The sequence below is a fragment of the Miniopterus schreibersii genome, assembly GCF_964146895.1.
Source record: "Miniopterus schreibersii genome assembly, chromosome: 16".
NCBI lineage: Eukaryota > Metazoa > Chordata > Mammalia > Chiroptera > Miniopteridae > Miniopterus > Miniopterus schreibersii.
In genome coordinates, this window is record NC_138116.1 from 1986759 (window position 1) to 2002052 (window position 15294).

The 15294-nt window shown below is 55.2% G+C and overlaps 1 protein-coding gene across 1 annotated transcript in view; it reads left to right on the forward strand.

Moving 5' to 3' along the window:
- The first annotated feature begins 5833 nt into the window (after window positions 1–5833).
- The window catches only part of CYTH1 (cytohesin 1), a 49965-nt gene continuing 40504 nt past the window's right edge, over window positions 5834–15294 (forward strand). The window contains exon 1 of the mRNA XM_081161194.1: window positions 5834–5985. Within this exon, the coding sequence (XP_081017320.1) occupies window positions 5964–5985 (22 nt within the window). The 5' untranslated portion in view covers window positions 5834–5963. The remainder of the gene's footprint in view (window positions 5986–15294) is intronic.

The window sequence follows — 15294 nt, forward strand, 5'->3', positions numbered from 1 at the left end:
TTCACTGAAAAATGTTTGGGTTTCTGCAGGCAAAGATGAGGGAGACATAATCGGCTTCACGAAGCTGTGAGGCCTCACGGTTGGCATGAGCAATGCAGGCCTCAGTGTGGGTCCCCCCGCCCGGCCTGTGCGATGAGCAGGGTGCCGCAGGGTGGTCAGCGCCCACCAGTCCCTCCTGCCCCGCGGGGGCAGCCCAGCCACTTCGGGCTTGGGGTGGAGGGTGTGTGGAGATGACTTGTGTTTTGCGGGGACTGGAATTTACTGTCCACATGAATTTAATTTGGGCTCGTGGAAAATTGCAGGTTTTGTCAGCCCGGGCCGCACATCAATGTTTCTATCTCTCTCCCTCCTTCCCTACCACACTCTCTAAAACTAAAAAAAGTTAAAAATTCGAAAACAGTGAGCAGGTAATTGGTTCAGGTGTGTTTCCCTGAACCAATCAGTGGCTTTTTCGTGACTGTTGCTGAATGAAGGTGTCACCCGTGCTGACAGTTGGGGTCGTTGAAATGTACTTTATGGGGTTTTTTGCTCTTATGATATTAGAAATGATCCTGTTTTATGTACTTTTTTCTCCCCCTCTACGTGTATTTCTCTGCTATTTTCTGTCCGCAGTTAGGCGCCTCCCAGTGGGCAGGGCCCGGTACCCCAGGCACCCAGGAAGTCTGTTGAACAACAGAACTGGGAAAGCTCCGTAAGGAGCATGGTCCATGGCCGTGCATTTAGACTCTGCTCAGAAAACACCACCCCCTAAAAAAGGGGGACATCTGTAATACTTTCAACAATAAAGATAAATTTAAAAAGCCACCCCTTCCCCCATCAATGTCACCACCTCGGAGATTCTCCCTGCCCCAGCTGTCCCTGACGTCGCCTTCTCTGAGCCGGAGCCCCCGGGCCCCCCCCTTTGTTTCCCCCCCACTCTTCTGAAGTGAAAGCCTGAACCTCGTGGCACGTGGCCAGCTGTCTTTTGGGCGGCAAGGGAACAGTTGGTGACAGCTGGATACAATCAAGTTCCATTACAAACAGTTTTTCAGTGCCACTCACAGGCAGAGGAAATTGCAAGCTTTAGCAAAATAAAATCTGGGGGCTTTCAAAGCAAGACAATGCCCCAATCTCGGCCTGCGTGAGCGATTCGGTCTGTGGTCTCCTCGCTCGCTCACAGGAGGCGCCCTTTCCTCCCCCGGGCGCCGCCTCCCTCCCCGGCGCCGCCTGCAGACGCGGTCAGGCGGGGGTGCGCGCAGGCCCCCGACCGTCCCTGGCCCGCATTTCTTGAGGGTGCAGTGAATGCCTGTCTGAACACCGGCCAGCCCCCTGGGTTGGGAGGGATCCGAGGTCGGCCACGAGAGGGGAGAGGGGTTCTGCCCTGCCTGTCACCTTGGTCTCAGGTTGCAGGAAGGTTGGGTCGGTGACGGCTGGCAGGTCGGCTCAGACATTCTGGGAAGTGGAGTCCTGGGGCATTTGTCAGCCTCACTGCCCCCCCCCCCCCCCCCCCCCCCCCGCCCCGTCTTGGCAGAGCTTTCAGCAGGGGCCCGGAGGAAGTGGCTTGTAAATACTTCTGTGTCCTCGGAGCCTCGGAGGATGTTGTAGTTTCCTGAGGTCTGGTGGCCTCAGCAGCACAGGGCCCGGGCTTCCTCCCTGTTTCCCCCCAGCCCTTCTTTCCCTCACCTGTCGCTCAGCACAGGGGGCCAGGGGGCCTGTCGGTGCTCATGTGGGGAGGGAGCCCCGTCCCTCCCCTTTTCACCAGAACCTCCAGCTCTGCCTACTGCTTGGCGCCCCGCTGCCTCATTCATCCTGATGAGAGGGAGAGAGGCAACGAAAGGAATCATTTGCTTTCTTTTTTTATTATGATTTTTTTTTTTTACTTCTCACCAGAGGACATTTTTTTCATTGATTCCAGAGAGAGAGGAAGGGGGAGAGAGAGAGAGAAACATCGATTGGTCGCCTCGCGGCCACGCCCTGACTGGAATCGAACCCATGACCCTTGAGTGCCCAGGATGACACTCTAACCCCTGAGCTGCACCAGCCAGGACGGGCAGGGCTTTGTTAAACCCTTTTACTAAAGAAGCTATAAGCCTGGGTGTGACTACCCACCATGGCCTGCCCAGTTAGGAAATTATGATCTGTTCACCCTGTGAGGTGGTTTCCCATAGAACCCCCTTTTCACCCACAAATGTGTATTACACATATAGGAGCTTTTATTACAAACAAATACACACCACTGCCCTGTCCTTCCGCTTTTCACTGGGAACCCTCTCCCTTTGGCAGATGCATCTTTCTACAGCCGGGGAGTGCTCCCTTGCAGGAAAGTGTTACTCGGCGACCTGCCCTGCTGGGGACCGAGGCGGTGTCTGAAGACGGCTGAAACTCTGCGGTATAATCACAGGAAAAAATACATTTTGGGTTACTCTGCTTAAAAGGCTTCCTCTGTAATTCTGATTTTTGAGATTATGTAAGGCAGGGATGGCAGAAGAGAGGCACCAACTTAAAAAAAAAAAAAAAAAGTTAGGTGGATCAACCACTGAGAACAACAGAGCACAGTGAGGCCCGCAGGGAGCCCTGACCCACTTTCAAGGTTGTCTGAAGAACAGTGACGGGAGGGGGGGGTCTGGGTCAGAAGCCTCCAGGGCAGTGGATGGAGTTCCAGATCCTGACCAGGGGCCTCCGGGCGCCTCGGGGCTCCTCCACTCCCGCCTCTTTGAGGTCTCACTGCGCTCCAGGGGCTGGTGGCCAGTAAGCTCACATGACCCTGATTCCTAGGACTCTACATTGTGACCTCTGTGAGCATCAGTCTCCAAGCCTGCCTTAGGGAGAGGAACGATCCCTTCGTGGGGAATGTGAGCGGATGCAAAGCCCTGACAGTGCCCCACAGGCAGAAATACACAGTAACCCTCACCCAGGGGACACCTGTGTGCTCCCTGCACAACCAGGACGGGCATTTTCCTTCTTGCAGGTGATAGAGGACAGGGCTCCTTTCTATTCATTCTGTCTCTTCCTCTAATGACGATTGGTTTCTCAACCATGAAGAGGCCCTATGTGTAGGTTGAAAACACTGTCTTAATGAAACAATGTTTCTTTTTAAGGGAATTTGTAACCAGTGAGTACCCTGCTAATGGAGGTGATTAGCATCGCGCCAGCGGGCCTCCCTATCCTAATCTACCGGGTCTGGGAGTTCAGATAACAAGTCGGGAGTGATGATAGTGACAATTACCATGTTATCTTCCTTTCCTGAGTTTTGGTCATTGAGCAAGAGTTCTGGTGGCAAGGGACACCTGCACACAGTTCAGGGAACAAAGCCAGCTGGAACATGCCTTGAGCCTTCCGGGGACTCTGGGGCAAACGCTGGGGAGAGTCTATGCTCCGCTGTGATGAAGAGAGACTCACCAGACAAGGTGGGGCAATTCTAAGAGCATCAAAACTCAAGGACATGGGGCCAAGGTGTGACTCTCTGCTCATGTCGCCTGTAAAACTAGACAATCGGGTGAAATCAGTGGAGATCAAACTTGCTGTTAGATGGGCCAGGTACAGAAACTCAGGTACAGAAACTCACCAGGGCAGGAAGCCCCAGATGCCTACCAAGGGGCAAAGCTGGGAAAACAAGAACCTTGCCTCCAGGGTAACCTTTCCTCCCCTAGCATATTGCTGGTCATGCAGTTTAGACCCCCTGAGAGTTCCTCCCTAAAGATAACATCCAGGCCTCAGTTGTATTCAGCTCCAGGCCCAGAAAAGCAGCAAAACCAGACAAGTGACGCAGGGGCTGCCTCAGGACCAGCTGCATGGACTCATGACCCCCTGCCCTGGCACTGACCAATCAGCAGAGACCACGACCCTGACAGAGCGCACCTGGAAAGCTGGTGAATATTCTATTAGACCCTCCCCTGAGACCTCCCCAAAGAGTTCCACCTGCAAGAGAGAAATAAAAACCTTCAGGGTGAAGGACCTATTGCGGGCTCTACCCCAGGGGAGCGGAATCCTTCCCCTCTCCTTCCCCTACAGGAATCTCCTAAACTCTACGGGGGCCCACAGACTTGCAACCAGGGGAGCAACCAGGGCAGCGGCAGCTCACCCCAGGCCCGCCCCCTGAGCCTGTCTCCAAGGCCCCTTCTCTCTGGCCTCTCCGTGAGCCAGAGCAGCCCAGCCCAGGCTCCCCTGCTGCCTCTTCTGCGCTCTTCCCGTCTCACTGTCCCAAGTGTCACGGACCCAATACCCTTCGGCTCAGCGCCGCGTAGTCCTTCCCGTTGGATATTCCCATCCCCCACTCCCTTTTCCTTACATAAATTCAACTTGTCTTTATCCACCGAGATGGTATTTAGCTGCCAGTGCACCACCCACCTTAACCTTTCACTAGGAAATCCACCAGAATCAATCTTTTAGGGGAAGGATAACAATCTATTCAAGGGAAGTGTCTAATTTCTGGAATTAATAGACAGCGGGTGGGTGGTAAGGAAATAGAGACCATCTTAGGCTTTCAGGGGACATCAAGGTTTTCCACCAAAGGCTGGGGTCAGCTGGTTCACGAGAGTCAGAGGGCCAGAGCCGCACCCCCGGCAGGACGCAGATTAGGGTTCCTTAGGCTGGTGTGTCAAAACATCTCATCTAACAGAAATACTATCAGCTGCGCAGAAGCCTAGCCGGAGACTGGGGCAGCTGTGTCCCATCGGAGGTCAGTGCTGGGTGGAAGCCGGGATTTTGCAGGCCGAGGCTGCGTTTTGCGGCGGGAAACAGGGCCAGGGGGTGGAGGGCTTTGCCCAGGTCACAAGGCTCATCAGAGCAGGTCCGCAACCAAGGCAAGGAGGTTCCTCATTCGTTTAACTTTTCCATGACGGTCAGCACCTTTTCTTTGTCGTTTAGGACAACCGGGAAGTCCTGGGAGGCCCACTTCAGGGTTGGCCAGGGAAGAAATAGGTTTCTGAGCGCGGGTCTCGCCTTCCTCCCCCTGATGGACATGCCGAGAGGTCCTGTGACCTGGCCCCGGCTTTGGGCTGAGCTCCCCCCGCAGCCCCGCGCAAACAACTGGGCCACGAGGGAAGAGGCGCGTGGGTCGGGGTCCCGACACCCTGCAGTGCTGGGAGGGAATGTAAATTCAGACAATGTCAGGAAGTGCGAGGGCCGTGCGCTGGTGCAAGCGTCCTGGTGCCCAGGCGCACCCCCAGGAATAAACGGGTGCGAGCGCTCGGCGCCTCCAGCCCGCGCCCCGGCCCTCCCTGGGCGGGCTGGGGCGGGCCTGGCCAGCGCGCTGGACCTCAGCGAGGACCACCCCGCCCTTCGGGGGCCGGACAGGACCTCGGGCCTCTGCGGGCGGCCGAGCAGCCCGAGCTCCTGCAGCGCCCTTGCGAAACCCGAAACCTGCGCGGCCCGCGGGGGCGGGGCGGGGGCGGGGCCTCAGGCCAGGGGGCGGTGCAGAGGGCGGGGCCCCGGGCGGGCGCGCGCGCAGGTGGAGGCCGCACGCCGAGGGGGGGTGCGCTCCGGAGCAGGCGGGCGGGGCGGGGCTTCGGACCGGGGGGCGGGGCCTGGGCGTGCGCAGACGTGTGCCTGGAGGCTGCCGGGTGCCTGGAGTCCGGGGGTGGGGTGGGGGTGAGGGGAGTGAGCGCGGAAGAGACGGGGCGGGGCCTGGGCGCGCGCGTGCGCAGGCGCGTGCCGGGAGGCTGCTGCGCGCCGGGGGTCTGCAGGGGGGGTGTGAGGAGCGCGCGAGCGCGGGCGGCGGGGCGGGGCCGGGGCCGGGGGCGGGGCCTGGGCGCGCGTGCGCAGCCCGGGCCGGAGGTGGCCGCGTGCCTGGGGAGCGGGCGCGGGCGGCGGCGGGCGGGGCGCCCCGCGGGAGGCGCGGGGCGGGGGGCGGGGCTCGGGGCCGGCTGAGGCGACCGGGGGCCCGGCGCGACGGGGCGTGAGGGGCGAGCAGCGAGCCCGGCGAGCAGCCCGGCGTCGGCTCCGGCTCCGGCTCCGGCACCGGCACCGGCACCGGCACCGGCACCATGGAGGAGGACGACACCTACGGTCAGTACGGCCGCGGCCGGGTGGCCGGACCCCCCCTCCCCCCGCTTCCTCCCTCCCGGCCGGCGGCGCCCGGCGGCTCGCGTTTCCCGGGACGGTGACGCGGGGGAAGGGGCGGGAGGCGGAGGGGCGCCGGGTCTCCGGGGAGGCGCCGGGCCGGGGGTTCGCGGGGCCGGGGTCGCGGGGTCGCAGCGCCTGAGGTGCGGCCGCTGTCAGCAGCTGAGGCCCGGCGGGGCCCCCGGAGCGCCCCGGCCCCCCGCGCCCCGCCGGCGCTCCCCGCCGTGTCCGGCCCCTCCGGGGTCCGCAAGTTGTGAGCCCGGGCGCGTCTTTGTCTGAACGACGGGGAGGCACCGGCGGGACGTCTCCGCGGCCGAGTCGCGGGGCCTGGGGCGCTGTCGGGGCCGGGACCTCGGCCGCTGTCCGCCGCGCTGGTCCGGGCTGCCGGCCGCGTCTCCTCGTCAGCCGGCCGCGGGCCGCACGGGCCGGGGCGCGGGGCGCTGGGCGCGGGGAGCGGGCGGCGCGGGCCGGGGGGCGGGCGCGGGGGGCGGCGTGCGTGGCCCTGCGCGCCGGCGGCGGAAACTTGAACGCTCCGAGTTTCCAGTTCTCCTCCCGCTGGGCTCGCCCTGGACCCCGTGGGCCGGCGGCGGGGAGTCCCCCCGAGAACAGCTGGGAGCGAGGGGCGTCCCCGGCCCTCGCGCACGGGGGGACATCTGGCTCACGAGGTGCTCAGGCCGGCAGGGCGGGCGGGACAAGTGGGCGCCGAGTCCCGACGCAGCGGGACCTAAAATGCTTATGCGGCTGAGCGGAGCCCGCCCGGCCCCGGCTCGCGGGCTGACGCGGGCTCTTCTGCTTATTTCCGAGGGAAGTCGGTGGGAGAACTGGGGACTGCTGAGGAGGGGCTTACGACCCGAAGGCTGCCCGCAGGACCCCCCGAGGCCTGGAGCCCGAGCGCCTTCGGGAAGGGTGCCCATCAGATGTCCCCTAGTTACCTTCCAAGTAAAAGCCATGTGTGCTTTTCTTTGTGATTCAGAAAAAAAAAACAACAAAAAAACCCACCAAAAAAACCCTCTGGCTGGTTCCAAAGGATTTTCTAATTCCTCCTGAGGACTCGCTCTCTCTCTCTGCCCATGAAAAGCCTTGTTCAGTTTTTTTTTTCTTTCGGTTTTTTTTTTCCTACCTTCTCTTGCCATTTAATCTCTCTCCGACCCAGTGTCCTGCCAGGCTTTCTCCTCGCCCTCTCCTGATGCTCTTACCCGCCTGGCTGGGCAGGAAACGGTTGGTTTGGTTGCTTTTAGTGCAGTGACTGCTTTGCCACCAGGCCTGACATGAACCTGTACTCGGGAGGGTGATGGAAGCAGGGTGCATCCATTTCCTACGGCGGCGGGTGGCCACCGGCCGGCACAGACATGGGGGCTCAAACGACGCACCTAAGTTTATTGTCTTAGAGAAGCCCACGTTTGTCTCACTGGGTGTTTGCAGGGCTGCATTGCTTCCTGGAGGGGTACATCCATGCAGCTTCTGGAGGCCGCCTGCACTCCTTGGCTGGTGGCCCCCTTCCGTCCCCACAGCCAGCAGGCAGCCCTGTCTCGTTTCTCCCCGACCTCTGCCTCTTCTCATCGGGGTTGTGTCGGACCCGCCTGGATGATCCAGCCTGAGGGTCCGCAGCCCTAGCTCTCCAGTGGTGCTCTCCAGTGGTACTCTCCCCCTTGCCACGTTGGGTGCCATATTCCCACGTCCTGGGGATTTGGACCTGGGCATCTTTGGGGGCTGTTATTCTACTGACCACACGTAAATATAGGAAAGAAGGTTATTCTCCTTTATACATTAAGGAAAAATCTTTTTTGTATTTTGAAGGAACCAGAAAGGGTGAGTTAAAGATTCCCCACCCATAGGGCTCACCACACAGAAAGTACCTAACGGTTTAAGATGATCCTGCCAAGAATGAGAATCTGAGTTCTTTAAGGTTAGCCCGCGTTTCCAGAACTGTCCGTTTCCCTCGGGTTTTACAGAGAATTTACTTTGAGAGACACGACAGCTACTCAGACTACATTTCAAAAGGAAATGTCTGCTGCTGGCTCATGAAGCCCCTCAAGTGCCCTGTCCCTAGGCTCTCTCAGAACTTGGGACACAGCCGCTATTTTTAACGTCATGCTTTGGGGAAATGGGTTATGATTTCCTGGCTACACTTGATATAAAAAAACTTTAGAACATAACTCATTTGTAATACGCTGAAAAAAGAGGGTGAGTCTTAGAGTGTCGTTCAATTAAAGAACATTTCAGCAGTGTTACAAAGAGGCTGGGCAGCACGCTCGCGGTGTGGTGTGGGGTGTGGATCTGGGATGGCCCCCCTGGGTTCCAAAGCCCTTCCTGCCCCAGACGCCCACGTAGCAGTGAGCTGTTCATTCGGGGGCTCACTCCACAGGTGATGGGGTCACAGCTGCACTTTTGGTGTGATGTGCTTTGGTATGAAGATGTGCGGGCGTGGGGAAGGTTAAAAGGAAGTCCTTTTAAAGCTTGTTTTTCTTTGAAATGTGGAATTAGTGATTTTCTGAAACCTCAATGGACATTTTAAGAAAGATGTTCGTCTTGCTTGTGGCCGATTAGTCCTGATCCCGCCCCCCCGTTGCTTTCTGAACCCCGAGAAAGCATCGGGAGTTTTCAGGGTCACGTTGCCTCCTTGCTAGGTCACTGTACTTCCTGGACGTCACTCACAAAAGGAAGAGGTTTGCCTCCATAGGGTACCCTGCCCAAGGCACAGCCCAGTGGCTCAGTTCCTCTTGGCGACTCTGAACTTCAGCGGAGGTTTTTCTTATTTATTTATTTTTTTATATGTTTTTATTGATTTCAGAGAGAGGAAGGGAGAGGGAGAGAGAGAAACATCAATGATGAGAAAGTCATTGATCAGCTGCCTCCTGCACGCCCCCTACTGGGGATGGAGCCCACAACCTGGGGATGTGCCCTGACCTGAAATCGTATCACAGTCTCCTGGTTTGTGGGTTGACATTCAACCACTGAGCCACGCCAGCTGGCCAGGCTCCTCTGGCTTTTTATTAGCATCAGCCTTGTCCCTGTCTGCACCACCAGGGAGAACTGGCCTTTAAGAGATAGGCTTCCGTGTGGAGGGGAGATGAGAACCTAGCAGGCACGCCTGCGGGGCTGTGGGCAGAAGCGGTCAGGGCTGCTGCGGGCTGGTGAGCGAGTGAGAGCCCCTGCGCTCAGGGGAGGCTGCTGGTTCATGTCTGTGCGTCCAGGACCAGTGTGCCGCTTGGAGCCCAATGGGAGCTGCTCAGCAACTGTTGAGGGGGCAGAGAGTGAACCAGGCTCCCGAGGCAGAAGTTAATATCAATGAGCTTGAGTTTTTGTCTTCAACTCTCCATCCCAAACAGAAACCAGGACCCTTTTCTGTACCTGTCTGACCCTAGGCCCAATTGATTTTTTTTGTTTTTCTGTGATATTGATGACTTTCATTCTCTCCAAGTTTAATTATGCAGTTAATGATTTGCCTTATTGAGGAGAACACAGCTCTGCGAAGTCGGGGCTTTCTTGGAAACTCTGGAACATAAGGTTCCTGTAATTATACATTTCGTGGTGTTTAAGGGAGATTTCCAGGGGCGACATTAGCATGTCAGAGGGTACAAACATTGAAGAATTCCCGGTACATGGTGCCAGTTTGCTTTTAAAGGGCTGTGTCCTAGTTCACACTGTTCTTAGCATGGGGGTACATGTTCCTTCATCATCGCATGTGGGCCCCTGGTGAGGGTTAGCATTCAAAAGCTTTTTTTTTAAAAAAAACCCACAAACCCAACTTAATGGTTACACACTGGCACCTTGTTAAATCTGTTGGTTATGAGCTAGGGTGAAAAAGTTTTTTTGCCTGTCTGTGTATTAGAACCGGGCTGCTCCTGTGGGGTGATGGTTCCTTTATTTACCGAACTGAGATTAACTAGTTTTATTGCCTCTGTCAAATCCAGTGGTTTATGTTTTTCTCATGTGTTCGTTCTGACTGGGGGTTGGGGGAGATTTTGACCAATTGTGGTAGTTAGTTATTACCTTTCCTTAATTTTTGTCTTAAAGATTGACTATTTCTCCATCCATCTATTGTCTCCTGGCCAAGTGCAAAATGTTTTCTTCCGAGGAGAGAGTGTGAGTTAAGTAGCTGCTATTGGTCTGGGTTATCATGATAAATAGTTGGGTCTGTGGGTTCCGAAGGCTCATACCTGCTGCTTTCTCAGTGTCCCAGGTGTTCAGCAAAATGATCTTGCCAGGCAGGCTTTTTCTCAGGTATCTCATGCATCCAGGTCAGGTGGTTCTACAGTGAGAACCAGGGGAGTGCCTTCCTGTCCAAGGGTGACAGCAAACATGTAGGTCACCTGGCAGAGGAGGAGGGAGGAGACAGGTGAGGCAGGGGTTGGAAGCTTCAGCTGCAGGAGGCCCTGGCTCGTGGAGTCTCCCCTCCTGAGGGCCTCTCTGCCCTTCCTGCTCATCCACCCCAGGTGAAAGGCTGGGGCAGCGGCTCCAGAGAGAGAGCACTGTGCCTGGACCTGCCCACTGCTCCATTGCCCCCGCGCCCCTGTGGTCTCTCGGGTTATTGTTGCTCATTCCACCTGCAGTGACAGAGGCGTGGAGGAGGTGGGATGTTACTTAGAAATGCTCAAGCAGTGGACCCACGCCCCCAAAGCTACTGTGATGTTGTTTGCTCCTCTCTGTGTGTCTACTGTAATGACGCAGCGCAGGCCGGGATTCCTGCTGCTCCTCGCTACCAGGGATCGGGTCACCCTGGCTCGCTGGCTCCTCCTTAGCCGGAATCAGGCCGCTCTGGCTCCCTGCCGTGGTCATCGTGAGCTGGTTATTACCATGTTCAGTGCCACCTGACACTGTTAGCAGAGGCTTGGGATGTTACCTTCCCTGTTTTCCAAGTTTCTGTCTTCAGGAAGCTTCTATTTCAGAAGTGTGCCTGTGTCTGCCGTTGTCACAGTCGTACTGTGATTATTGGTGTTGGGTATGAGTGATGGACAACCTATTAAAAACCTCCCTGTGCAGCAGGACCGCACAGCTTTTGTTTCTGAGAGCAGTCCATAGTGTTAGTGACCACTCAGCACCGGCACCCTGCGGTCACGGGTGCTCGGGCCCCACAGGCAGACTGTACGGAGACTTAGGTAAACTGGAGAGCAGTCCTACCTGGAGGTGGGGTGGAACTGGACCGGGCAGAGGAAGGTTCCCAGATGAGCTGAAGTTGGGAAGATGAGTTGGTGCCAACGAGGTGAGTGTGGCAAAGGTAGATTTCAGGCCAGACAGTGAGCAGAGGCCAGGGCTGTGGAGTAACTGGCCCCGGGGAACTGACATGGGTCAATATCAGTAATCCCTCATCTCTCAGATTTGCACTGAAGCTTGCCTCTCAGCCACTTCCAGGGACCCACCTTTTCATGTCCCTCCTTGCTTTGTCACTCTTCATGGTGAGACAAAGGGCCAATGAAAGAAGAGATTCAGCAGTGAAACAGGGCTGTGCTGGGGAAGAAAGATCTTTTTCCTGGGAGTGACAGGGTGTGTTCCAGGTCTTCCTCCCCAGGCTCTGGCTGCAGCCTTGTCTCCAGTCAGGAGTCAGGAGGGGCTGCTGTGAGCCAAGAGGACGAGACCCTGCTGGGCTCCCTGAAGATTCTGAGCCGGGCCTCAGTCTCAGCTGTTAGTGAGAATGCCGATTTGTTACTGTTGGAAGGAATGTTTAAAACCAGGCTTTGTGGAGGTGCCTGTAAGGGGACCGTGGTTCGGGGAGCCTGGGACACGCCTCCTGCTTTTATGTCCATGCCACTCTGTCAGGGTGGCACCTGACAGCACCTGGTGGAGCTGGAGTGCAGCTGAAGGGGAAGCTCCCCAAAGGCAGGAGCCTGGGAGTGTCTCTCTCTTTTGTTATTAGATGCGGTTAGCAGGTGCCTGCAAGTGGGTACCTGTTGTAGGCCCAGTGTTTGTGAACAGTTGTGTTAAACCTTGACCCCCTCCCCCGCCTGTTTTTGATGTGGATACTGCCATTGAAATTGCTCAGTCTGCGAGGTGCAGGTGGAATTGGAGTTTGGTCCTCTTGCCTCCCAGGCACGATGTCCTGTTTCAGTCTTCTGGGTTCCTGTGCACTGTTCGTTGTAATGACTAGTTTGGAAGTCCTCAGTGCTGACCTGCTGGGAGGGTTATGGGGACACTTTCTGTGCATTCAGAGGTTTCAGCACAAATCTCAAAAAAAGCCATTAGGTGAAAAACAGGATGTTTGTTCCTGAAAGGTAAGTGTGGCAAAGAAATGCATCAGGCGGGGCTCGAAGGCCTTCAGTGCCGTGCTCTGGAGTCCGCTTTATTCTAGGAAGTGCTAAGGTGTTTGATAATTGCATATGTCTTAAAAAGAATTAAAAATGGTAATTGATTTTTTTATGATTAAAGAAACCAGGAGAGCAACTGGAGCTCTTGGTAGATTTTTTCTGGACATTCACTGTATTCATTTCTCATGGCTGCTGTAGCAAATTGTCACAAATTTATTATTGTGCTGTTCTGGGGTCACACGGCTGGAGTGGGCCTTACAGCTAAAATCATGATGTCGCAGGGCTGGGATGTCGCAGGGCTGGTTCCTTCTGGAGGCCTTGTCTTTCCCACCTTCCAGCGGCTACCTGCGTCCCTTGGCTCATGGTCCCATTACATCTTCAAAGTGGACAGTGGCCGGTGGAGTCCTTGTCAGTCTCATCACTCTGACAAGGCTCTCCTGCCTCCCTCCTCCACGTTAGGGGCCCTGTGATTATGTTGTATCCACCAGACAATCTGGGATAACCCCCCACCTCTGATTGGCAGCTGTACTTCATCTGCAGCCTGACTCCCCTTTGCCATGTGATATAACAGAGCCACAGGGTCCGAGGTTAGCAGGTGGACACCTCTGGGCCGTTTTTCTGGGGACACACCCACCCTAGCGCTTTGTCCTGGATGTGCCCGTCCTTCCAGGACAGTCAGTGTGGTCTCGTGCATCCTTTTATCTGAGGGAAACGTTCCACGTGGGTATTAAGGGTTACAGTGTCTGTGCAGACCTGGTCTGTTTTTTAAGCATATCTGGTTCTAGAAGAGCGCCCGCCCCCCTAGAGGCAGCGGAAACGCGCAGAGCGGTGCCTTGACCCACCGTCCTGTCCCCTCCACCCGCCCTGTCTCCTCCCGTTTGTCATCAGCTTCCTGGAACACAGTGTGTTCAGTCGGAAGTCTGGAGGCCCCTGTGCTTGCTGCACGTCTTAGGAATGTGTTGTACTTTCTCTGATGAAGAGAGTGTGTCCTGGTTTCAGGTAGTGGAAACATCCCTGAGCAGTGAGCTCGATAGGACAGGGGTTATTCCAGGAGGAGGTGCTGGCAGGATATTATTTGGTGCTGATTTTCCCAGACATCTGCCGTTTGTCCCCATGTCTTATGGTGGATATCTTACTGTGGAGGAAGCAGGCTGGGTGCTGGTCCTTGCTCACAAATTTGTGTTAAATCCTCATTTGGCTTAATTTTCACCCCGACTAGATTTCAAGGATACAGAAGCAAATTTGTGGCTAAATACTACTGTTCTTTCCTTTTTCTGATACTGCTGTAATCTCCTGTTTTCTTGAACACGTAAATATGTGTATATATAGTATTCTAATAAGAGGAATTTAAACTTCTACTTAAAAAAATGACAATAATAACACATCCTTATCGTAAGAAATCAATTGGTAGAGAAAAGCATGTGGTTAAAAGTCACTTTTGATTTTTAAAGGGGCTTTAATAGGCCCCAGGACGTTGGGGCGATTTTACTTCTCAGTGTTTTTCCCCAAGGTCAGTTGATTTCCACACAAAATAAGTTTCACCTTCCCTGATTCCATCCTGGAGCTGCAGGACTGGAGTTCCCAGGCCCAAGACCTGGCTGCACGTGGAGATCTGCAGCCTGGAGAAAAACAACCTCAGGTCCATTTGGACTCACAAGGCTGGGAAGCTTGGGTGTGTGAGATGTTTGCGTAGCATCGCCTCCTGTGAATGGGGGGACATCTGCGCCCTAGCATCACCTCCTGACAGCTGGGAGGAGCTCCGGGGCCTCGCCACCTGAGAGCAGGGCCATGAGCCGGAGCACTGCCGAGGGAGTGAGAACTTGGAAGTGCTCACTGCTCCTCAGCGAGGAGAGATTCAGCCTGTGATGTGTCTTATGTCTCAATGCCAGGCGCCCTTTAAGTAGGAGATCTGCCTTCGTAGGCTTGGAGGAAGGACGGCCACTTGATGGTGGGTGAAAAAATAGGTTGCTCACAAAGTTCTGTTTATTAAAACATACATATTTTACCAACTGACATTGGTATGTGTGGGGGGAAAAACCTCCATAACCTTTATAAGAATTCAAATCAAACACTGAAACCAAAACTAAACTGTGGGCCGGGGGTGGGGGGCAGGACACGTTTAGATAGATGGGCATGGAAAGTGCAGAGAACAGTGGTCTTTTCTCCCCGACAGTCAGTAGGAATGACGGTGGCTGCAGGATGGTGGTGTTTGGGGTGAATTTTGATTTCAAGAAGTGATGTCATCAGACATATGATGTCTGTGTAGAATTACTTTTTAAAAACTTATTGATTTGAGAGAGAGAAACATGGATTTTGCTGCTCCACTTATTTGTGCATCACTGGTTGATTGTTGTATGTGCCTTGACCGGGGATCGAAACTGCAACCTTAGCATATCAGGACGATGCTCTAACCCACAGAGCTATCCGGCTGTGTAGAATTACTTCTTACATCTGGATAAAAATCTTAAGACCTGTTATAGTGGGCTTTTTGTTTGCCAAAATGCCATTGCAGTCTCTGCTAAACTGAAAATCCTAGCTATTTGATGAGAGGCCAGGGTTAAACCAGCAGTGGTAAAAAACAGGGAATTATTTCCTGGGGTTATGGCTTTTACACATGCAAGTTTGTGAAAGAATCATGTATTTCCCAGGTCCTGAGGGCACTTTTGCAGTTGGGGTGGTCAAGTGCCCCAGGCAGATGTACAACAAAAGAGGTTTGTTCAGCTTCCTATCTGAAGTCTGTAATCTAGTCAGTTGGGCACTAGAGTGGCAGTTCCCTTAGCTGACTAATCTGCAGAAACACCTGGGTGAGTTTTTTTAAAAGAAGCCGTTTATTCTGGGGCTCTACTCTAGCCATACCTCATGAACCAGGATCCTCTAGGGTAGAGTCTGAGAATGAATGAATGAGTCACGTAAATACAACACGTACACACATTTTCAAGGCTCCTGAATTTGAGAAGCACATCCCAGGAACCTCAGACTGCCCTCCTCGGGGTCAGTCCTAGGGCCTGGCCAG